At 37.8% G+C, this 25,420-nt stretch overlaps 2 protein-coding genes across 4 annotated transcripts; one reads left to right on the top strand and one right to left on the bottom strand.

The window, feature by feature from the left end:
* CLPR4 (CLP protease R subunit 4) lies at positions 1–9,041 on the top strand. The gene is made up of 7 exons (XM_010260428.3): positions 1–430; positions 1,290–1,493; positions 2,079–2,134; positions 6,718–6,844; positions 7,019–7,096; positions 8,536–8,649; positions 8,732–9,041. Exons 1-7 carry the CDS (start codon positions 161–163, stop codon positions 8,801–8,803), a joined length of 921 nt encoding a protein of 306 aa, XP_010258730.1. The 5' UTR covers positions 1–160; the 3' UTR covers positions 8,804–9,041.
* Positions 9,042–12,099: 3,058 nt separating this feature from the next.
* LOC104598393 (protein ORANGE, chloroplastic-like) lies at positions 12,100–24,804 on the bottom strand. 3 transcript variants are annotated; one of them, XM_088890141.1, is made up of 9 exons: positions 24,432–24,804; positions 23,951–24,065; positions 22,546–22,662; positions 22,313–22,399; positions 21,185–21,261; positions 20,628–20,755; positions 19,852–19,988; positions 13,288–13,415; positions 13,038–13,177 (listed from the first exon to the last, which is right to left on the bottom strand). In XM_088890141.1, the coding sequence occupies exons 1-8, from the start codon at positions 24,632–24,634 to the stop codon at positions 13,338–13,340; spliced, it is 942 nt and encodes a 313-aa protein (XP_088746267.1). In that variant the 5' UTR covers positions 24,635–24,804; the 3' UTR covers positions 13,038–13,177; positions 13,288–13,337. The 3 variants fall into 3 exon arrangements, with proteins under 3 accessions (XP_088746269.1, XP_088746268.1, XP_088746267.1); XM_088890143.1 differs by lacking the exons at positions 13,038–13,177; positions 13,288–13,415 and adding an exon at positions 12,100–12,249; XM_088890142.1 differs by lacking the exons at positions 13,038–13,177; positions 13,288–13,415 and adding an exon at positions 12,106–12,287.
* Positions 24,805–25,420: the final 616 nt, after the last annotated feature.

The raw sequence follows: 25,420 nt of genomic DNA, 5'->3' as shown, positions 1-25,420 counted from the left end.
AAGCAAAGAGTGTCCACTGCACACCCCTGGCCCTGGGCGTCTGCAATTGCAAACCTCCCTTATCCTTCACTTCCTCCCGCTCTTTCTTCTTTCTTCGTCTTCTTTTTTAACTGATGCGGTGGTAACCATCTCCTTCTTTTTTCTTTCTCTGTTGCACGCCATGGCAGTTGCCACCGTGTCTTCACGCTTTCCACTCGACTTCCGAATGGTGTCGACTCCCCAATCAACAACAAGTACAAATTCGAAACGAACCCTAGCTTCTTCGGCTGGGGTTTCCGTCAAAGCATCTCTAACCAGCAATCTCATTGCCCCTTTCATCGGTGGGAGCGTTTCCGCTGATTTTTGTGGTCAGAAAATCCGTCCTGCGTCCCTCAACCCGTCGTTAACTTTCTCTTCTGGTTCTCGCGGCAAAAGAGGGGTCGTCACCATGGTAATTCGTTGAGCACATGCCTTTGTATTTATCATCTAGGGTTTCGAAGCTGTTATGATGGGATTCGTTGTTACCGAGAGTCCATGCTAATTGTTTCCCTGCATAGAATTTGCTCAATTCTGAACTGAACAATGATATGGATACCCAAAAGGTTGTCTTTCCATTCGTTCATTTCAATTGTATTGTTTAAATGATTGAACGTTTTCTTTGGCTTTTGGAATGGTGCCTCACATTGTACCTGGGTGGTAATTTGTATTTTCTTAATTTACTAGCAAATTGGATTGCCTCCCATGGGAGGTGCAATATCTACTCGGTGTTCTTTCTCATAGATGTAATTAAAGAGTTTCACTTCAGACTTTCTGGTTGTTTTCAATTCTATACTAGAATGTAGCTGCATATGATAATAAAATTTCTCCCAGCTTTCCTTATTATCCATGTATTTTTCTTCTTTGTAAACAATAAAATCTATTTCTGTTGTTGGTTGTTTGAACTTGATGTGGCATTTGACTGGAATTTTCTTATTGGAATCTGAAGAGTTCTGTTTACCTGTCTTGACTTATTGAGGAACAAACCACATCTTTTCGATTGTTGTTGGTTCCTTACATTTATAGAAATTCTTTCTTAATATTTATTTGGAATGGTTCACATTCAAAGTTTACATTTACATCTATTGTACCAGTTATACTGTTCAGATGTTATATTACTTTGCCTTTTTGATTCTCACTGAGTTGTGGAAGGCAGCTTGTCTTTTCTGCTTCATTTTCTTGTTGGTTCCTGTTGCATGTAATTATATATCATGTTGTTTTATTTGTAGTTACAATCCTTTTTTAGGTTTTCCGAATGTTTTTGTCTGAAACAGGTCATTCCTTTCTTAAGAGGAAGTGCATGGGAGCAACCTCCTCCAGATTTAGCATCTTACTTGTATAAGAATCGAATTGTATATTTGGGCATGTCTCTTGTTCCTTCTGTCACAGAATTGATCCTAGCAGAATTCTTATACCTTCAGTATGAAGATGATCAGAAGCCAATTTACCTCTACATTAACTCCACTGGGACAACCAAGGTAGGTGGTGCCATAGTGGTCTTTATTCAGATAAATCAAAATTTTCTCTTCATATCTAATTCAAAATATTTAAAAATTTATAATCTACTAAATGTCATCTACTCACATACCCAAAGAAGGATGCTTAGGGTGTAGGATGTTGGAGCAATTATTTAAATACAAATAGCATGACTAGGCATATAGACCATGAAATTTCATTGGCTGCATTAGGTGGCCTTCCTTGAGTTATTTTAACTACATAATATTTCCATCCATAAAGGTTCAAGATGCAGATATATTTCACGTGCAACAATCATATGATGCTTTTTATCCTTGAGTCATTCATATTATTACACCTTACCACATGGGTTGTTGTGGTGGCGGTTTTTTCTCAAAAGCTTTTAATACAAAGTCTACCTCAACTTCATCAATCATCATAGCTTGCATATAACTTTTCTCCATATGGTGCTGTTATATTTATTAGAGTCCTTTCTTTTATATTTTTTTCTCCAATTATTAGGACATCATTTCTTCCTTATGCATATGGGATTCCCTAAGCTTGTCAATATATTTCTTACCTTTGATATTTTTTTCCTATTTTTCCAGGGTGGGGAGAAGTTGGGTTATGAGACAGAGGCATTTGCAGTCTATGATGTAATGAGGTCATAAATCTTTACCTTTTCTCTAAATTATGATGTTGGACACAAGGATCAAAGTATCACTATCGGGTTTCGTATCAGATAGCTTGGATACAGTCATACAGATAAGCTTTGGTAATGCATGGATACAAACATAAGATATGGAAGCCCTTGGATACACTAGGGAAATGCATACAAGTCACATAAATTTATTAATAACACCAAATCTAGAGCTGAATTATCTATACATACAGTATAAACACATTAGAAATGCACACTTTAATAGGTTATATGAAGAGAAGGCCTTAGCAAATCAGGGGTTTTTTCGACCCTACAACTTTCAGGTGGCCTAAGAAAAGAGGGAGGGTCTTATGGAGGTGTGTTAGGGCTGCTTTACTTTGGACAGTTTGGGAGGAAAGGAATAACAGAATTTTTAATGATATAGAGAGGCATGAGGATTCTGTGTGGGAATGTTTGCTGTTGGCTATTAGCTAGGCTAAAGCTTTGGACCTTTTTTCACTTTTCTCCTTTGATGACATACGGAGAAATTGGGAATTAGTTGCTAAAGCTTCTTTGGTCAAGGGCAAACCTGTTATAACCTGGAAGCCTCTGGAAAAAAGCTTGACAAAACTAAACTTTGATGGAAGTAGCCTTGGTAATCCTGGGCCCTCTGGGGGAGTATTTAGGAATGCAGAGGGCCAGATAGTGGCTTTATTATCCAGTCCAATTGGAGTGGGAGATGCGGTTAGTGCAGAGGTCCAAGCTGTTTTACAAGGGGCTCAAATCGCTAAAGAGGTGAACATCATAGATCTGATCATAGAAGGTGACTCTAAAGTGGTAATAGGGTGGCTGAAAGAACCGGAGACAGCAGCTTGGCCTTTAAGGGGAGTGAAGATTCAAATGGCTAACTTCTAATATAACAGTAAGAGTTCAGTGGGAGAGAAGATCGGCAAATAGGCTGGCAGACCTACTAGCTAAATAAGGGGTGTATAGGGGTCAATTATTCTGGGCTACACTGTAATTTATATGGTTTTTGAGGCTGCATCTCGCGGCTCTTGGGAAAACTAAATGCTGTATCAGTTGTAAACCCATCTTAAAAATTTTTAATGAAATGCTTTATTATTCATAAAAACAAAGTTATATGAAGAGAAACATTACAATCAACAATACAAACACTCTAGAACATGCAAACATCATACAATGATTGCCACTCTATTTGGTTTTTAAAATTATAATTTTTAATTATATTAATTTTTTGGGGAAATTTTATTTATTTAGTATTTTATACAAATAATAACTCTATTTATTTCAAATAATAAATATGTTTTCATTTGTAACATATAATTATTGTAAAATAAATCATATAAATCATTTAAGGTAGATAAAATAAATTGTGTTTATGATTTTTAGTTTTTTTTTTAATTTTTGGGGAAAATTAAATCTTAAATTATTTGTTTCAGTTTTTATAATTATAATTTTCATTTTTACTAATTTTGTTTGTAAAATTTGTTTATTTAGTATTTTCATATAAATAATAATTCTATTTTTCAAATAATAAATATGTTTTCATTTTTTCATTGTACAAAGGACCAGTTATTAATATAATCATACTTTACCTTCTTTCAGAAAAAAATATTTTTCATTTTTAACATATAATTTATATGTAAAATAAAACTTATAGATAATTTAAGATATATAAACAAATTATTTTTATAGTTTTTAGTTTTTATTAAATTTTTGGGAAAAATAAATCTTAAATTATTTATTTCAGTTTTTATAATTATAATTTTCAATTTTTATTAAAGTTCAAAAACAGCTCAAAAGTGGCCAATATTTCAAATTCGGAAAACTTAGCACCAATACACTTCCATATCGGTGCATATCAGATCGTATCCACTGATACAACGCGATATGGCCTGATATAGAGGTGTATCATGTCAATACACACAACTTCTAGGATATGTACCCAATCATAGCATATCCTGTATCTGTGGCCATGGATACGGATACAATATGCCCCGTATCAGGAGTATTGTATTGATACTTTAATCCTTGGTTGCACATAGTTGTCAAGGCAACTTGGTGATTCTATGTGATAGTGGAGCGCCTAGTCACCTAGGCAAGTGCCTATGCCATCGAAATTTATAAAGAAAAATAACTAAATTCCAGGTCAGTTCCCTAATTTTACATACCAATAACATGCATATAAATTAAAAAAAAAAAAAACAGCAATACACTTTCTTAATAACATTGATTTTCCTCTTAAAACATAGAAAATCATTGCAAAATGACATTTTAAATAAATTTATTTTAATATATCAAGCATAACACTATATGGTTATTAATCATTGTTTTTTGTGTCTTGAACTTGTCATACTTGTAACTATATGTAGTTGTATGGGAAATTTCTCTTTCAATTGCTTTCTGCAAATTAGAAAGCTTTACCCATTTTGAAATTTCTGACAAGTTTTCCCCCCATTTTTTTGCTTTTCAAGGATTGAAATCTTGCCAATTGAAATTAGAAACCCTGAATGGAAAATTAGAAGGGACAATGTTAATGCCTAGAGGAGCTTATTGATGACAAGCAGGTACTTGGGGATGCTTTTCAGTTATTTATCAAAAAAGAAAAAAAGCAAGTACCTGGGTATCAATATCCAAATTAAGGAGTACTGCACATCAAGACATAGGAAGATCTTGTCAAGATCATTAGAATACCATAAACTACCTTGCTCTCAAATCTTAAACCAATACCTTGAGGTCCTAAATGTCACATTGAACCTAATGTTTCAAAAATAGTGGAATGATGCTGGCTATAATTTTACAAGGACAAGTTCTAGTAACTTTGTGTGCTTAGAATCCCAGTCTTTTAGATACAAACTTAGGGTCCGATTGGTTTGCAATTGGAATCGGAATTGGCTGGAATGGATCCTCACTCCCTACTCCCTAGGGAGGGGGAGGGAATGGCCATTCCCTCAAATGGGAGATAGGATTCCAATTCCGCCCAACCAAATGGTTGGAATCAGACTGGACCATTCCAGTTCCGGTTCCAGACCCCTATTCCTGCAAACCAAACAGACCCTTGTTCATGATAATTGAATACCATAAACTCTGTTTTGTTGGGGGAAACAATAAAGCCACTTTCTTGGCAGAGCAACTTTTCTATTTTGAACTTTGCTCAAGCCAAAATCATCTCTTGCTTTCAAAAACTACCTGCCAAATAAGCATATGATCCTTTTTAGGCATTCTGACTTGTCTTTTGATGATATATAGATTATAGAGTGCACAACCATATATGTATATAAAATCTAGGGTAAATTGCTGAAACCTCTGCCGAAGTTTCTGACTGTTGCTGAAACCTCCCCCAAAGTTTGGTAATTGCAATCACCTCCCCTGAACTTTCTAACACAGTTGCAAATAGATCCCTTCTGTTAATATCCTCTAGCAAAAGGGGCATGAAAATGCCCAAAATACCCATGCAGTTACTTTTGACCAAAATGTTTATTTTCCATATTTTCTCTTCATATCAATCACTACCCAAAACCCTTCCAATCTCTTTTCCAAAATTGATCTATTTTCCAAATTTTCCCTTCATATCAATCACTCAAAGGTAAAGCTGCAACTTCAAACTCTCTTTTTTTGTTCATAAAATTTGTATTATTCTTTTTTCTATAGAAACCAGCCTCAATAGTAATTACATGGGTATTTTGGACATTTTGTGCCTATTGTTAGAGGATTCAAATAGAGGGTGTCTACTTGCAACTGTATCAGAAAGTTCAGGGGAGGTTTTAAAAATTTACCCTAAAATTTATAGAATATGTAACTTTTGTGCAGGAGGGTTGCCCTTACATATTTCAGAAAATGCTAGTGTCCTGAGTTTGGTTAACATAGCCCTTAAATCAGAAAAGGAAAGATGTAACACTCCAAAACCTCCTTGAGTTTGAATGAAATCATGTCTGTGCTTTGTCCTTTTGTGATTTTAGGGTTGTGTGATGGGCAAGGCCTGTTGACATTGATCTACATATCAGAAGTTGGAAGAATCGATACCCTTACAAAAAGAGACAGAAACTGCCACATGAAGACTTCTAGAACAAATAAATAAATAAGAATAATGTCAATATACTTCTTTGCACAATAGTTTACTGATAATAGGAGTTGCTTATCCACAAAGTCTAAAGCCTAGATGAGGATATTCTTTTGTATATTGGTTGCTGAGAAATATTAGTGTTTTACTTCGGGTTATAAGTGTATAACTTGTCAGGAGGTGGGGGCATAAAGCTTTATTGGAAGCCTGGAAAATCGTCATCATCATCTAAGCCTTATCCCAAATATATGGGGTCAGATACCTGAATCCTATTTTGTCATTCCATTCTGTTTAGTGCCATATCCATTGTCAAATTATGAGTGCTTAAATCATTTCTCTACTTCAATCCATGTCCTTTCTAGTCTGCCTCCAGCCCTTCTAGCCCCTTCAACTTGCAACAGATCACTTCTTTGTTACATATATTAAAATATCATTATATCAATTCATATGTTATTTTTATATTTGTGAAGGATTAACCTTGTTGACTTGTGGGTTGATAAAAGCCGAGCTTCATTTCCCATTCCAGGTATGTTAAGCCACCCATTTTTACACTGTGTGTTGGTAATGCTTGGGGAGAAGCAGCTTTGCTTCTGGCTGCTGGAGCAAAGGGAAACCGTTCGGCTTTGCCCTCTTCTACAATAATGATTAAGCAGGTCCGTCCTCACTACTAGTGGGTGCTAACGTTTTAAACTTTGTTGTGTCATGTATGTATTGTTCTATAGCTTGGCTTTCCACTTTGACTATGCATTTGTTTCTATCTGGTTGATCTAGCTAAGTTGATTGGATATTAGCATGAAACAATTTATTTTTCCTCAACCAATCTGCAGCCAATTGCAAGATTTCAAGGTCAGGCAACAGATATTGATCTTGCAAGAAAAGAAGTAAAGAATGTGAAGGAGGAGTTGGTAAGTTTTGAACATCACTCCAACTACATTATGCAATTCTTCCCTTTGTATCTACTTTTTCTTATTAGTAATATATTGACATGAATATGAAGAAAGAGTTGCTATGATTTGGCTTTAGTTAATATTTTCTATTGGAAAAAGGATAAAAAGTTTATTTATGATTTAAAATCCTTCTGGTTATTTATTTTCTTTCTCACAGCATAACGTATGATAACTTGTATTTTACCATTGCTTAATGGTACCTTGTTGAAATTACCTGAGGTAGATCTGATATAATTTTTATAAAAAAAAATTCCTTGTTTAAGTTATCCAACTTAAAAAAAAATCCCATCGTCTAACAATTATAATTAGCATTGTGTTACAACCGCTTACATCAGGTTGCCCATTAGAATCAATTTAGCACACAGGTTGCACCTTTTGTCGCTAAAGGTTATATACTCAACTGGTTTTATGTCTCCAATCTAAATTCACTAATACTCTAAACCTTATCCTGATAAAGGTAATAAATCTTCAAAAACTTCATTTTTCCTTTGTCCTAAACCCACCAATATCCTCCCTAAACAGTACTAAAACCAATAAAATCAATTCTCAACCATTCACTTAATTTCTTCTATAGTCTACAAATTGTGTTACTTATCCATCCTGCCTATCAGAGATTTTGATTTATGGTTTCAGATATGGTCTTGAAACCATATCTGTTGTATTACCAACCAGGCTGACAACTTGAATCCTTCTATTGAACCTGGTTTTTGCAAACATAGATTTTCTGTTTGACCAATGTCTTTATTGATCTATTATTGTAGATACAGGTGGGATTTGTGAAAAGCCACTTTAGCATTTACTTATCCAAACAACAAGGATTTAAATCTGTAGTTCTGCTAAACCTTTGTGCAAGCTTCTTATTTGAATTTGACATATCTTTCAAGTTTTAACTCTGGTTTGAAATTGTATCATTGGCTGTAAGTACTTGCCTGTTAGTGAAGTTGGCTGACATTTTATTTACCGTACTTGGAAACAAATTTTTTTTGGGATAAGTGGACTGTAATCCACCTCAGAAATCTGAATTGCAGCCTCCTCCTAGTCTACTAGTAGCCCCCCACCCCCCTATAAACCGCATCCTGCCCGTGAATTTGGCATCAATCCACAGGCAGGATTCAGTCAACCCCTAGAAATCCTAGCTCCACCCTAGGGGTGGACTAAACTATAAAACCCCATTTTTTTTTCCTTCCAAAGGTTTTCAATCAAGAATTTATTTATATGCAGAAATTCTATGATCACTTAGGCCATAAAAAATGGCTTTGCTTGAGTGAGCAGTTAATTGATGAGTTTTGAAATAAATTTTGGATATTTCAAGAACACCTCCAAGAATGAAGTTTAACATAACACTATCCTTTTTTTTTGGTAACTTAACATTATCCTATTTATTTGTCTATTTCAAGGTTAATCTCTACTCAAGGCATATAGGGAAATCACCAGAGCAAATAGAAGAAGATATCAGGCGTCCGAAATATTTCAGCCCTAGTGAAGCGGTTGAATATGGTATTATTGACAAGGTATTCCATGAAGAACTTAGAAATGTTTTCTATTTGGTCTTTTTGTCGCATCAACATTTTCTAACATAATGTTTCTCTGTAGGTATTATATAATGAACGGGCAAGTGAAGATCGTGGTGTTGTTTCTGACCTGAAAAAAGCAAACCTTATTTAAGCAAATCTCAAAATCAGGTGGGAAATTGTATTTATACAAGCATTAATGCAACAATAAGGTTGAGGTCGTTGTCTGATTGTTGAATGATTTGGAAAAGAACTGCATTCATGTATGATAAATCAGGTTAGCTTAACTGTCCAATAATTAGCGTCATTACTGGAATTCTGTTGAAAATAGTCTGCAAATTTTGTCAGAACTCCTTTACAGGGTTTATGAATAGTTGGCATTATACCGTTAATACTGTTGAACAGATTTGAGAGCCCACACCACTAAGCTATCTGGTTTAGATAATTGGGACCAAATGATCTCACCAACCAGTTTTATCTCTCACTAGTGATTGTAGAATGATCATAACTATCTATTGTGGTTCCTTCTTTCCTCGATGTGGGACTTCAACAAGTTGTTTTCCTCCAACAATCAATGGCATCAGTTTTCCTTGAGGAAATTGTCCGGTCGTCCACAAGGTTCAAAGTATCGGAAACACTAAGTGTATCGGAAAGATAATTTTAAGAGACGTAGGGAGATACGTCTTGGATACACGTGTATCAGAGAAAACTAAGATGTGCATAAATATGCATAAAAACATTATAAATATTTTAATAAATTATAAAAATACATCAACAATACTAAATATAAGACTTCAATGAGGTGTATATATATTATATTAATATATTTTATTGGTTTTATAAAAAAATATATTGTAGCTAATTATGATTTCATTAAAAATGTTATGCATAACTATATATTATAAATTATAATTCTTAAGTTTTAGTGTTTTACGGGATGGAAAAAAATCCAACTCTCTTATTCAATCATAAAACATGCATTGTCACAATTTCTAAGTGAAAATATAATTAATAATTATTTATTATTTATTTCTAAAAATTATAAAAAAAATAAATAAATATTGTATAATATATTCAAAAAATAGTTATTAAAGAAGAAATGTCAATTGCCTTGTGGATATCATAGATCATCTATAGAATTATAATATATTCAATCATTGTGATCAAATGATAAAATATAATTAATTAATTATTTTTTAACTCAATATAAAATAAAAAAATAATTATTAAACAAGAAATTTCAATTGGTCTATGGATATGATAGATCATCCATAGAATTATAATATATTCAATTGTTGTAATCAAATGTTAAAATATAATTAATTATTATTTATTTTTTAATTCTAAAAATATAAAAAATAAAAAATATTAAAGAAGAAATTTCAATTGCTCTATGAATATGATAGATAAATCCATAGTCCTAAAACATATTTATTTTTTATAGGTAGAGAAAAAATTATATTTTCAAATTTTTTGTTAATTTATATTTTCCCCAAATATCTCCATGAAATTTCCGTAAATCTATTGATAACACAAAAAAAAATTGTGATTTTGAATGTAAGAAATGTAAATCAACATAAATTTAAACATTCAAGAAAAAAAGAACTCACAAAATATTATAAAATTTTGAAACAATTTACTTATTTTTTCCATATTTTTTCAAAATTTGAAAAAACTTTAAAAAAATTAACGATTCACACTTGTGTTTTGCAAATTTTTGCAAATCTAACACTCTAGGAATGAGATTTGGAGTTTTAGAGTCATTTGGGGGTGAAAGAAACATTATTTTGGGAAAAAGAAGCTTGATTTTCTTCATTTTTTTTTCAATTTTTGGTTGTATCTTTTTCATCGATATGCTACCGATACACCCTGATACACTCCTGATACGGGTCCAATATGCATAAAAAAATGAAACACCCGATTTCTATGCATGTCTCGTATCTGTTTTTCAAAGATATGATATAGGGTGTATCATATCGAAATTTTAAACCTTGGTTGTCCCTCAAATAATTTTCCATGTCGAGCATGCGAAAGAAGATTGAAAAACAATTGCAACTCCCCCCACCCCCTCTCAACTCATTTTTGTCTCCAACTTTGATAATAGGGCAATTTTCGTTGTTGCCAATCCTGAAGAATTAAGTGAGAAGAGTGAACATTAGTCTCGAAATGTACATGTAAAGCCAGCCACACAGCTTGAGCAGAAGTACAGGTGGTGAACTGATTTTGTTGTGTCCACATTAAAAGAGCCTACCGCACTTGCATCAGGTGGACCGTTCGGTCCATGACTAACATGGACCATCCAATCATATTTTTCCATGTCGATTATAAACTTAGAGTGAAACTTAATAGCAGTTAAGACCCTTGGAAATATAGATGGTGAAGGGCGGTTTCGATGCCAATGTAGAGCAGCAACAGTAACCTCTTCTTCCCCCTTCTCTTTTTCTTCTTTCTCCCCTTTTCTTTCTTTCCTTTTCTTCCACTAGCCACTAGTCATCGTCTTCACCACACCTGAACCAGAAATCGCTGCTACACCATCCTTCTCTCTCTCTCTCTCTCCCCACTACACCTACTTGTAACCCGTTTCTCCCTTGATCTTCTGTATACAAACCAGTCTAGTGTGTTTTCATTCCTCGTCAATAAATTGCCATTAGACAACATTGGAGAAGTATCATGTGGTCCTGCTTGGAAGCTTGAATCATCCCGTGTGAAGGTGTTCCTTCATCGAGAACTTAATCCTGAATTTTCCATCCCTTTCCATGAATCCATGCTAGATGACTAATATTTTTCCTCCCATCAGATGCTAGCTCAATCCAATTGAACCCAACTTACATTTCAAACTAACAAATCCTGGTTGACCTTTGTTTCTGTTTCTGCTTGATTGGGATTAAAGAGGGAGAAAGAGAGCGATAGAAAGAGAAAGAGTAGAAGGAGATGGACTGAATGATCTGCCGGCCTGATTTGAACATCCCAATATAATTTTTAAAGAAAAACTTGAAAATGAAAATAGATCTTCAGCTTCTATATGCTATACTAAGGCAGGGGTGAATTCGAGTCAAGCTAAATATCTAACTATTCAAGCTTAACTCACCAAAAAACTATGAAACTGTACTCGAGCTCGAGATAGATTTGAACTAGAGACTTAGAATTAGAATTCGGAAGGTTGACTCAAAAGCTTGACTTGAATTCAACTATGAGCTTGAGCCAAGCTTCCTGTATACAATATAAAAAATTATGCTCGATTATACTCACGAGTCGAATTTGAATAACTCATGAAAAACTCCATCTACCCGTATTCCAAGAAACAACCAGAAATTAGATTTAGTCCTCACAAGACTCTGCTCACACCATATGCACAGTCATTTACAGCGTGCATTAAAAATATCTTCTCATGAAAATAAACATATGCGTACATTGTGAGAACAGTTGTGCGAGGACTGAATCCCAAAATCGGTTGGTTGATAGGCAGAAGTGCCAATTGGAGTGCACGCATTCCATTTGTTGCGTGATACAGTAGTATCCATGAGGCAGATGTGCAATAGCATCAGAATTCATAACTCTTCAGTACATTAATTCGTTCCTAATGCTGAGCTCCACTTCAACCTAGCATATTTCATTCCATCTCTGAGAAACTTGCTTACCTGATGACAACTAACCTTGCAAACAATGCTAAAGCAAATACGTACGAAAAGGTAAAAGGAGGGTCCTAAACGAGTTCATGGCTCTATGCCGCATAAGGTAGGATCCGTTAAAAGAGCTGTTTAACTTTTGATTTACATTATGTCTTTTTATAAGGAAAATATATATGATGCCAGAAAGATGATACGTTTAGGCTTATATTTATATATTATATCTTTTTATAAGAAACAAAATCTATAATGCCGGATTGATATGATACTAGAAAGACTTTGACCAATCATAGGGGTGTGTTTGGTGTGGTTTAAAGTAGATCTCAGACTTAACTGGCAAAGTACACCTCGAGAATTTCTAAGACCAAACCAAACCATTTTACTATAGTTTGGTGTGGTTTAGAATATGCTTTGGGTCATCCTATTAGACTTAACCCAATAAAAAGCCCAAACAACATATATGCTTGCATAAATGATTAATATTGTCTTTTAGCCACCATAAAATCATCGAATCATTGTAATTGATATGCTATGTAAGCATCAATGGTTTAGATTGACACTTCCTTTCTTATCGATTAGCTATTTTTGCTTTCTGTTACAACAGTTAAATAGGCATTCCCAATCCTTTGAAAGTGATTTGAAGTCTGAGCTTTGAAGAAAACTACCTTCATAGTAGTCTTACTGCTTCTAGTAGGTGCTAACTCAGTAAAATGGGGTTTTTGGGTGGGAACCCCTTAGGGACTATGAAACAACAATACTTCGTTTTCCAACCAAAAACCAAATTTGGCTATCCAAGTATCATCCACAAGATTGTTGCAACAATATCAGGAAATATAACAAGATGAGGAACTCTAAGATAATTAGAATGTAGATGCTGTAGTGGTAACCCATACAGAAAAAAGCTGCAATATGCACACAAAGAATTAGCTTTTAGGTGTCTTTTGTCTGGTTAAGGTTATATGTACAGGAATGCTCCAGTCGTAGTTTGAAGAAATATGCAACAACCACTTACCAACCCACTTCTTTAGGATTATAGGCTAAATGGGAATAAAAAATATATCTCTAGTCAAATGGATCGATCCGAGGATCATGCTCACTTGCCATTGCCATCCCTGTACAGAAGCATGTAGGACACATGACCTGCAAAATGAAGTTAAAGGTAGTTTTATAATATTATTTCTATTTAATAATTAGGGGATAGCTACTCCCTACTCTCCGGTAACCGTGTTTTATCATCACCTTCAGTTCTAGCAAAAATGCTATCAATTAAAGAATTGGGCAATCTTATGTACACGGACAGATTTTACGTCAGCCACCAAATACAGCCTTTCTAATGTGAGTGATATGGCAGAAGTCACATACCATCCAATGACAACCTGTGAATCTCCCCCCTATCACAAGCCCTATGGGTAAATTGCATGAATGTACTACTACAATCTCTTTCTCGGGATCTAAGAAAGCATCCTCTATTCCTGAACAAGCTAGATTTCCCAAATAGCAGGTGATGAAGGGTGATTTGGCACAACCTAGTAAGAAGGGGACACGTAGACATGATATGCTCGAGGAGTGACAACTCAGCCAAATGAACCCATTTCACAACACTCAGAGCTCGAGTATTCAGCCACCTCGTCCTAAAAAACCACATCGGCATAGAGACACCTTGACACCTAATACAGTTCGGGAATAAAGAATCGAAGTGCCAATTCGGAGCTAATTAGCCGAAACGCCACATAACCAACTCCAAAGGCCTCCCCAACAGACCCTGAATTTCTCGAGATCACGATGAGACTCGTCCTAGCTCCGCCTGAATCGGAGGTAAACGATAAACCTTATCAACATATTGCTCTCCTTCAAAAACAGAACAAACCTTATCTGCACAGCCTAGAGATCCCAGAGCTCTTTTGTCAGGCCCACGACTACATTATATGAGGACAAGAAACCTTAAGGAAAAGGTACGCATGATTATTTTACTCACTAGCATTCAAGCATTCAAGATTCAGCTCGCATTTATAGTATAAGTACTGACTTAAGCATCGGAGCAACCTCGCCGGGTCAGCTACCCTGGCCGGGTTCTCTGATCTACTATTCTGTAGATCGGTCCAGCTCGCCGCCCAACCAGAGTTCGGATCGTCTTCCAGCTAGGAGTATTTAGATTGCACACCATCAATTGGCGCCGTTTGTGGGAAACGATCGAAAGGTCATCCCAGCTTTAGTCGCAGTTTTATCTATCTCAATGGACTCTTCCAGCAACACCGAAAAAAGTATCGAGATGAACACTACCGGGGAGCAGGATCAGCAATCAACCTTCCCCCAAGGCCCTACAGTATGCATTAGCCAATTCATTATTCCTCTTACCGTGTCCGGAGTCCCGTCACTGTCCGTGCCGCAGAGCGCTACGCAAGTGAGCATCCCGCTTCCCCTAGTGGGTGTGGCTTTCTCTGAGCCATCTGTGGTCCCTCTTGGAATCGGGCACTCCCAATTCCATGACCTCGTCCAGTGCGTTCGGGCAATACAAATCCAGATGTAGCAGGTCCAACAATTTCAGCAATACTATCTGTACCAGCAGTATCAGCACCAGTTTCCACCACTGCAGTAGCAGCCGATTCCACCTCGGCACATAGGACTGCGCCAGGGCCAGAATCCGAATCGACCTGGAACTAGCCAGAACGTCAACCGATCCCCTCATCGGGGTGAGGGGACCTCGCAAGTACCACTTCCTCCCAGGGGTCAGGTTTCGCCCCGTAGGAGGAGAAACGGTCAGCGCACTCCTCTAGTCTCGCAGGGAAATTTTAGGAGCAGGTCCAAGGATAGCCAGCTCAACAAGGCCAATCCACCTTGGAACTCCCAGCAAGAAAATGATGGTTCGCGAGGAGATAATAACCAGCTCAGAGTTCGGGGCACGAACTCGAGGCAGGACCCCCTGTCCCTCGCGATAGACAGTACGAACCCCACAACCAAGAGAACTTAGCGAGAAGGAACCAGGATCCACCTCGCAATAATGCCGAAATACCAAACCAGATTGAAGTCAGCAACACCAACGCCAAGCTGGTGAAGAAGCAGCAGCGACGACGTCGCAAGACACGCCGCCCCTCGGCCAGGAACAGCCCGCCAGCGAAGCCAGGACAACAAGCAGAGCAAGCTAAAGAAAAGGAAGAAGTGAGCTCGGTGGCCATGAAGATTGTGCCTCCACTACTTTGCCGGTCATCCCCACTGTCTCCCGAACTCTTGGCAACTAAATGCCGAAAGATTTCAAGGTGCCCCCGTTAGACAAATATGACGGGTCATTCGACCCCAATGACCATATGGATCCTTTCCAATCTCAAAGGCACCTAGCTGAGGCTGATGAGTCCTGCATGTGTGTGGCTTTCTCCACTACATTTAGGGGGGTAGTCCGAACTTGGTATCGGAACCTTGTGCTAGGCTCCATCAAAAGCTAGTCCCAATTTTCCGACATGTTTACTATGCACTTCATTACTAGTAAGAAGTGCCCGAAGTCGCAAGAAAGCCTTCTAAACGTGGTTTAGAGGGAAGGAGAATCAATTTGAAACTATATAAAGCGCTTCAACGATATTTGCTTGCAGATACCAGACCTCGATCCAGCGGTGCGACTCAATGCAGCAAAGAAAGGAATCACCCATAAAAAGTTCAAGTGGCACGTGATAGCTAACAAACCGAAAGATATCACTGAATTCCTTAGGTTGGCATATCAGTTCATCGATACCGAGGAGGAGATCAACCAAAAGATCGACAATCTACCATCGGAAAAGAGGAAGAGAGAGAATGAAGGAACAAGCAATGGTGGGCAGAAAAGAAGGAAAAGCAAGTCCTCGAGCAGGGGAAGAAGCAAGTCAAGAAGCCGATCCCCCTCGCACACCTGCAAGTCAGGTCGGCGTTCTAGGACCCCACCTATGGAGAGAATGAGCTGTATGCCTTTGAATGCTAAGCGAGGGGAGATCTTAATGGCTATTAAGGATTCCTCTGTCAAATGGCCTCCTTGGTTAAGGGGAGACTCGGCAACAAGAAACCCGAATGTCTACTGCCATTTCCACCGAGATCATGGACACAACACGGAGAATTGCAAGAATCTCCACGACAAGATCGAAGAACTTATCCGCCGCGGGTACCTGAAGAACTTCATATTGCGAGAAGAGAGGGGACAAGTAGACCAACAGGTAGATCGACAAGGGTACCAGAGGAGGAATGGCCCCGAGGTCAGCAGGTAGAATGAGCAATCACCGCAAAAGTTGCCAGAGGAAATACCAGTCCGCAGGGTAATTAACATGATCACCGACAGGTCCATCATCGCTAGATATACATCAGCAGCTGGGAAGACCTTGGTCCACGAATTGGAGAACGAAGAGGAAAAACCGCCAAAGCGACCTCGGCTTGAAAAACCGATATACTTCACTGAGGACGATGCGCGCGGGATCCAGTACCCTCACGATGATTCCCTAGTGGTGAAGTTAAGAATTAACGAATTCGAGGTAAAACGCATCTTGGTGAACTCAGGCAGCTCAGCAGATATACTCTTCAAGGAGACCCTTGACAAACTACGGTTACAACAGAGCAACCTAAAACCAGCAGATATGCTTCTAATAGGGTTCAGCGGCGAGGAGGTCAGACCTCTTGGTCAAATCACAGTACCCGTGGAAGTTGGCACATGGCCAAACATCGTGCAATTCGAGCACACGTTCCTGGTAGTCGCGACTCCCTCCCTCTATCACGCATATTTTATGTGCGATAGTATCCACTTACTATTTAGTGATGAAATTCCCAACTGATTACGAAGTGGGAGTCGTGCGAGGTGACCAGCTCGAATCCCGCAAGTGCTACGTGGTTGCCTTGAAAGGGAAAGCAAAGCTAGCAGAGGATGTCAAGCTCGAGCGACCAGTGGAGTATCCTGACGAACAAGCTGCCCCGAAAGAAGAGACAGTCCACATACCAGTCTCTGTCGTCGAACCAGTCAAGACCCTTCAAACCAGTGCCTCGATCAGCGAACCACTCCAAACCCAGCTAGTAAGTTTTTTACTTGAAAATTTAGATATTTTTGCTTGGTCGGCGGCAGAGATGCCCATGATTGATCCAAAAATTATAACTCACAAACTTAATACAGACCCTTTACTTAGGCCAGTAAGGCAGAAGAAACGCAACCTCGCCCCAGAACATTGGAGGGTAGTCGATGAAGAGGTTGAGAAGTTCCTCACGGCAGACTTCATCAAGGAAGTCCACTACCCGAGCTGGGTGGCTAACTCGGTTCTAGTGAAAAAAGCCAATGGCAAGTGGCGCATGTGCGTCGACTACACCGACCTGAACAGAGGTCGCTACCCAAGATCATCAAGGAAGTCCTCACGGCAGAATGTTTCCCGCTACCCAAGATCGACCGCCTAGTGGACGCGACCTCAGGGCATGAATTGCTGAGTTTCTTGGACACCTATTCCGGTTACAACCAGATTAGGATGGATCATGCCGACAAAGAGAAGACCGCTTTCATAACTGAGCTCGGGTTATATTGTTACAAGGTCATGCCCTTCGGATTGAAAAATGCAGGGGCAACATTCTAATGCCTTGTAAATAAGATTTTTGAGCCGTTAATCGGCAACAAAGTAGAATGTTATGTTGATGACATGGTTGTGAAGACCCAGCTTTCAAATTCTTTGTTGAATGATTTAAAAGATGTTTTTCAAATTTTATGAAGATATAACATGAAGTTGAATCCGAATAAATGCGTCTTCGAAGTCACTTCGGGTAAATTTCTAGGCTATATAGTCAATCGACGCGGCATAAAGGCCAACCTGGACAAAATAAAAGTGATTTTAGATATGAGACCACCCCGAAAAATAAAAGAGGTCCAGAGGCTGACGAGCCAGATAGCCACCCTGAGCCGCTTCATGTCTAAATCGGCGGACCGATGCATACCCTTTTTTAAAGCTATAAAAAAGAGTAAGGACTTCGAATGGACTGAAGAATGTCAGCTCGCTTTTGACGAGCTGAAAAGATACTTAGGTACCGCCCCAATTTTAACTCGACCCGAAGAAGGGGACGTGTTAAAGCTATACCTCTCTGCGAGCGACTAAGTGGTTAGTTCGGTACTGATCAAAGAAGTAGATCGGGTCCAACGACCCTTGTACTATGTTAGCAAAATTTTGCAGGATGCAGAAACTAGATATCCGGAGATCGAGAAACTAGCATGTGCACTAATCATAGCAACCCGAAAACTTCGCCCGTGCTTCCAGGCCCATACTATTGTCGTTCTCACCAACAAACCCCTGAGGCAGATTCTGCTCAAGCCTGAGGTGTCTAGGAGATTAACGAAGTGGTCCATCGAGCTGAGTGAATATGATATCCGGTATGAGCCTCGGCCAGCAGTCAAAGCTCAGGTCTTGGTCGATTTTGTAGCAGAGTGCATGTTCAACACAGCGACCCCCAAGTTGATGAAGGGTGATTTGGCACAACCTAGTAAGAAGGGGACACGTAGACGCGATCTGCTCGAGGAGTGACAACCCAGTCAAATAAACCCATTTCGCAACATTCGGAGCTCGAGTATCCAGCCACCTTGTCCTAAAAAACCACCTCGGCGTAGAGACACCTCGACACCCAATACAGTTCGAGAATAAAGAACCGAAGTGCCAGTTCGGAGCTAATGAGCCGAAACGCCACATAACCGACTCCAAAGGCCTCCCCAACATACCCTAAATTTCTCAAGATCACGATGAGACTCGTCCTAGCTCCACCTGAATCAGAGGTAAACGATAAACCTTATCAACATACTGCTTTCCTTCAAGAATGGAACAAACCTTATCTGCATAGCCCGGAGATCCCGGAGCTCTTTCGTAAGGCCCACGACTACTCCATTATATAAAGGACAAGAAACCTCAAGGCAAAGGTACGCGTGATTATTTTACTCACTAGCATTCAAGCATTCAAGATTCAGCTCGCATTTATATTATAAGTACTGACTTAAGCATCGGAGCGACCTCTCCGAGTCAGCTATCCCGGGTTCTCTAATCTATTATTCTGCAGATTGGTCCAGCTCGCCACCCAACCAAAGTTCGGATCATCTTCCAACTAGGAGTATTTAGATTGCACACCATCAACAAGCATCAAAAGTTAGCTCGATTGCTCTTTCTTTCTCAAAATTTTGGACACAGAACCAGTTTCTAACAATATCATAAACTGATAAATCTCTAAACTTGCATTTTCTATGATGCCAATTGACAAGCCCAACTATGATGACATTGATTGTCTCTAACTGGATCTTCTTGGAAGAAACAAAAAATAAAATAAAAAATTCTTTCATTTATCTCCTCACACTGCCCATGTATAGGAAGACCCAAAGATCCACCATATAAAAACTTGTTGGGAATAGTGCCTTGAATTCCATGGCCCATTAGGGACAGAAATATAAGACAGCCTACCATCTTGCATCAATTAGTCTCATCCTACCTAACACATGTCTACCATACGAATGGAAGAGGAAGAAAAAAGATTTACCTTCCCATTTTGATGTAAGACTTCCTCATATAAGACATTTGAAATAAAAAGGAAAGAAAAGAAAATGCATTTGCAGGTTTCCTACCTTTCTTGCACCTGAACAGTTTGAACAGCGTTCAGTTCTAGGTGGGAGTAGAGGCTGATCTCCCCCATTTACTGTTGCAACTGGCTGAATAAGAACAAGAGACCCTGTACTTGAGCAGCGAGCACAAGCAAGATAGCCTACATCAACAAGTTAACCAGTTCTAAATAAAACTAAAGTCTGCTCTTCTCTAATTAAAACTGATAAATAAAACTCTACAGTTAAGCTCATCTATGTTTGTTTTTGCGTCCAGAACTTGAAAATAGGCAAGACCACTATGGTTTCAACAATTTATTAACATCACTTTCCAGAACTATAATTACAATGACATGCTGAAGAATGAAATGAAGTGTTCTAGAGAATAATGGATCAAGAGAAACATGTGACTGGAAGCAGGAAGATGTATGCAGTTTGGGGCACCAAAGCATTTAATGCCCTTGAGATTATCTCCACTCGGGGGAAAATCCTTCTTTTCTCAAAGTGAATATTTTCTTGTTATACATGCAGAGCTGATGTGGTGCACTTAATACCACCTAATAAAGTCCCCCCCCCCTCCATGCCAAAAGTCTCCTCCACTTCTGACCAAACCCAAGCAAATGCAACATAAACAGATATTGAAACTAAGGCTCAGTTTGGGACAACAATATGTACAGTGCAAATACAAGGTTTAGAAATACAATACATGGTTTTGCACTATACATATTTGTATTTGCACTCTTCCCAAATAGACTAAAGCATTTCAAACATGCTGCAAAAATGGGTTGCATGCCTAATAATACCAGTTCCAAGGCAATATTTGCATCTTTTATGCTCCTGTTGTTTGACATTGTTTATTTCAACCACCATCAGAGCCGAGATGACTCCAACTGCTCCTCCTGAGAATGATGCCACTATAGGATCAACTTCACTGCACATTTGAAACATAGAAAGCGGTAACATGGTATATTATATCAATTAAATGGCAAAAACTAACAGCAATATCAACCGCTTGATATGATGGAAAACAAAAAGAGAAAGCAAAACATTTTTTTTTCTGGGATAAGCAACCCAACTTGAAGTTGCTTCTGGACTAGTTCAGCAGTTATTCCATGATATTAATTATTTCTTTGAACATAGACTCCAGATTTATTTCAGAGCAGGAGAGTAGTGAAATATCATGTTTTGTAATTTTCACAGTGAATTGTTTCCAAGAATACATTTGTTATCCAAGATGTTATTTTTTTGGCTGTCCAAGATATATTTCATGCAACAAGAAGATAAATGGATTAGTGAGTATCATTAATAGAATGACAAAAGGAATGACATTTAGCAAGTATAGACCAAGATAACATTATACCTCAACTGTATGGGCAGATGCAAACTACGAATGAAATCTTCATATGATGTACCACCTAGTCCCAATTTAAGCTCTAGCTGAGATTGAGGACAGAGAACAAGTATAAAATAAGATGATGTTCATGTCTCAAAAAGAAAGGACTATATCCAATAAATAAGTTATTCCACAATCTTGCAGTTTGTTCCTCAATCTTTACGAGATGACCTAATAACTTGATTCCTTGTGATCTTGACTACCCAAAAAAAATGATTCCTTGTGATCTCTAGAACTACTCCACTAGAGAAGAAACTAACAGACTTCAATATTTTATTTTATTTTTGATAATTCTGACTTCTTCCAACTATTAAATGGAAAAGCGGGTGAAAATATTGAACATTCAAATAGGAGCCTAGCTATATGGGTGCAAGTGCAATTTGAATTGCCTTAGGTTGAGAACCTAACAAGTTTTCAATGGACCTTAGCCCGATGCAGTTACAATTCTTCAAATCAGGCAACCCAACTTGCACCTCTAATCAGTTGGCATCTATCAGTCCCTTCCCCATGCATGTGTCCTACATGGTACAAATGGGAGAGTAGTAATGAATTGAGATACACCACATTATGAAATAAGCTTGATCAGATACAAGCACATATAAGACTCGTTAGTTTTACCATCTATAGTGACTCTATCTATTTGAAGACTTTTACATATCTGTACAATAAAATGTAATCAAGCATGAATTAACGAAATAGGTACCTAATAATAACAGCCTAGGTATTAACATGAAGAATCATCTTAATATCTAATTCATTCTTGCATTATTTTTCCTTTTTTTTGGTTTCCTTTCTTTATACCAGAAATGTATTCTATATAAAAGGAACAATGAAGATGCCATTTTGCTATGAAATATGACTCCAGAAGCATATTTATATGGAAATAATGAAAAATATACTAATTCTTCATGTGCAAGTAAAATGAAAGTGAGACATCATAAAATTGCCTCAAAACAAAGAAGACAATTTATAGAACACTGTAAAATATTTAAAACAAAAAGAAAAATACAAAGAAAAGAAAGAAAATAGAGCTAGGAAAAAATTCCAACTGCCCGGTGTCTTAATTAACTAGTGATTTGGAGTAAGAAACCTTACAGTAGGTGCAAGAAAGCCACCAAAAATCATTATCCCACCAATGAGAGAGAAACAAGTAGCATAATACTGTTTTAAGTTTGCTGAGCCCTGCATGCAACATAATGATTTAAGAGTTATTTAGAGAAAAGAAAAGTTTTGATTTCACATGATACAAATCAGCAAATGAAATAGATGCCTTCCATTGATACATTGTAGTCCTAACAAGAAGATTAGTTCATTACTATAAGGCTTACCAATGGAGGCAAAAATGGGATGAATGAGGGAAAATTAGGAAGCTCATTTTCTTGTTCCTCCTTTAGAATTCCTAGTTCAGCACTTTTAATCCTCTGCTGTATCCTTAGCCTACGAACCTATTAAAAGATACCAATTAAATGAATATCAAGAATAAGATGCAAGAAAAGTGAAAATGAATAAAAGTCACACAAGCAATGAATGCATTGATGGTCATTTGACAACAATTTGGTCACAGGGTTATGAATATCTATCAATTCTTTAGCCTAGAGAAGTCTATTAAGACCTTTAGGTTTACAATGCCTGATAAATTTTTGAAGACATACCAAAATAAGATTAAGGGCATATGAATTATGAAGGAGAGGATCCATATTCCAGAACATTTCAACTAAATACAAACAGATAGAGGTTCTGCTACTACTATTAGTTACCTAACCCTGGGCCATAAACATCCTTTATTGGTTTGGACTATAACATATTTTCTAACCAAACTTGTCTAATCATGAACAAAATAGAGAATATGTTTGAGAGTTGGACCTGAGTCAAGATTAGAACTATCTCCAAAACCATGTAGTTAGAACTCATCTGTTATTTGAAATACAAATGTTAGAATTCATCCTCTCACTGCTTTGGACCTGTAAATTGTATATCAGCATATTGAGGGATCTTTTTTTTTATTTGTGGGGGGGGGGGACTTCAGGATCTTCTTGCATATCAGATGTCCCTATCATCTATATCATAATTAACTAAGTAATATTCTATTTCACCTGAATGATTTTGATATTCAAGATAGCAGAAATTTAAAGTTTTAAACTTCTGGTGGCCATTTATCTCAATTCTGAATTCAATGATTATATCTTCCTATAATCCTATTTAATATGTTTGGTCCACCGCTTCATTTTTGAAACACAATTCTCCAAATCAGATTTATCTGTTACTCTTTCCTGAGTTGTTCATTACTTATCGTTTATGATCTAATGCCCTTATTATCTGAATCATTGAGCATGTTATTGATGCTGATTTATTTTCCTCTAGCTTTCTATTATTTCCTCTATTTTCTTCAGTCTTCCTTAGACCTGATTCCCTGTCATTCCATGTATTTATTTAGCTATACATGTTTAGATTTCTTTGGTTCCCTTTTCTGTAGTCTCATTTGCTGTTTTATCCCATATTGCATATATTATTCTCTATATTTGATATTTGTTTACTTGTTGTAATTTCATCCCCTACTAGTTGTTTGCTGTATTCCCTTGCGCATACCATTTCTTCTTTATTCCTCTCTTTCCTTTAGACCTCTTGTAGTCAGTATATTCCATGTTCCCTGTTCATTTAGTTTTCAGTGATTTCACAGATTTCATAATAATGGTCTAAAACTTCTAACACAAATTAGTGTATAATGAAGAGCACCTCCTCCATGTGCAGGAAAATTTTGTTTCTTCGATTTCGAATATTGTCCTGAAGTTCTTCCAGTTGCAATTTAGCGAAGTCTTGCACCGTCTCGGGTCCTTCTATGATACAAAAGCTGCATTTAGAAGCACATAACATGAGAAAATTTAGTCTATGAGATCTAAGTTCGAGTGTATCTAAAATCACATCTGCATATTAATAAGGTTGACCCTCTTTTTCAATTTCAAAGTAGAACCAAAGTTTCATAAATGAGCAACTCCTAAAATTGCGCATCACAGGTTAATCGAAAAGACACGGAATATTGTGCCTAAGGAAATATATCATGCCAAAAAGGAGATAGAATAATAAAATATAGAGGGGGAAAATAAAGAGAGCCAATAATGAAGTTTAGTTGAAATTAGAGGAAAGAAGAGCATAATCGAGCAGTCGAGTAACATATTGCCCAATCAAGGTATAAAATTAGAGGCATGAGAAATAATACCCAGCTGCATTTTTGTCCGCGGAATTGGCATCGATGGACGTAGCAGAAGAAGAGGACTGAGGGTCAGTTGCCATTAATCTCCGTTTGAGGTCGGATTTAAGCTCTACAGAATGAAATCTGGAGTTAGAAAATGGTGAATTGTGAGGAATGACGAAAGGGGTGAGAGGAGGCGAAAGCGCCAGAACTCTCCCCGTGCAGAGCATATTTGTTTCAAAACCCTAGAATTATATATGCTCGTTAATAAGCAAAAATGTAGAGACAGAGAGTCCCCCCCCCCCCTCTCTCTCTCTCGCAGTGTAACTCTGCTCTGCGGTGCTCTGTTCTGTTAAAGGAGTATCATCATGGTATGTCACAACTCACAAGGGTGAAGATTATTAGTTAAGGCCTCGTTTGTTTTTGCAGCTATGACGACGACATTTGCTACGTGTCACTGCAACAGAATTTTTAACTTCAAAGGATAAAAGAAAACCGTAGAGAATTTTGAGTGGAGAGTCAGAAGACGTTATCGTCGTGGGAAGTGAGATACCACCAGCAGTCCAGCACCATAATAGCAATCTTTTTCTTTCAAGTACAGACACGTTGACCAGAAATGGCATCGGGCACGGAGTTCAGGCCGGGCCTGGCACGGCCTACTTGCTACAGTGACCGGATCGTGCCGGGCCGTGCCCGTTTTTTGTAGGTGGCCCGGCCCACAGATCTCACGCAACTGCGGATTCACTCCTTTCTTTGTGGATGGTTTTCAACATGGTTTTTAAAACCGAACCGGTCAGGGGTCTGGTTACCGGGTTGAATGGTTCAATCGTTCAAACGGCTGGCCCGTTTTGACAATAAAAATAAAAAAAATGACCAAAACTGTTCGAACGGTTAATCACTCGAGTCAACAGTTTGCTAACCAAAATCAACGTTTTTTAAGAAGTTCTAGTTTTGGGGAAAACCAAAACCGATCACCTGATCGGTTCCCAATTTTTCTGATCAGGTCCGGTTTTGAA

The sequence above is a fragment of the Nelumbo nucifera genome, chromosome 6 (assembly GCF_055504915.1).
Source record: "Nelumbo nucifera cultivar China Antique chromosome 6, China Antique-T2T, whole genome shotgun sequence".
Lineage (NCBI taxonomy): Eukaryota > Viridiplantae > Streptophyta > Magnoliopsida > Proteales > Nelumbonaceae > Nelumbo > Nelumbo nucifera.
Note: the sequence above shows the minus strand (reverse complement) of the source record. Positions and strands in the feature narration are given on the sequence as shown.

Excerpts from the sequence above, each read along its gene's own strand:
- CLPR4 (XM_010260428.3), top strand. The coding sequence starts at position 161 with ATGGCAGTTGCCACCGTGTCTTCACGCTTTCCACTCGACTTCCGAATG. Across the intron at positions 6,845-7,018 it reads CTACAATAATGATTAAGCAG|CCAATTGCAAGATTTCAAGG; the intron begins GTCCGTCCTCAC and ends ACCAATCTGCAG. Across the intron at positions 8,650-8,731 it reads AATATGGTATTATTGACAAG|GTATTATATAATGAACGGGC; the intron begins GTATTCCATGAA and ends GTTTCTCTGTAG.
- LOC104598393 (XM_088890141.1), bottom strand. The coding sequence starts at position 24,634 with ATGCTCTGCACGGGGAGAGTTCTGGCGCTTTCGCCTCCTCTCACCCCT. Across the intron at positions 21,262-22,312 it reads GTGGCTTTCTTGCACCTACT|CTAGAGCTTAAATTGGGACT; the intron begins GTAAGGTTTCTT and ends CCTCAATCTCAG. Across the intron at positions 19,989-20,627 it reads CAAATATTGCCTTGGAACTG|GCTATCTTGCTTGTGCTCGC; the intron begins GTATTATTAGGC and ends TTGTTGATGTAG.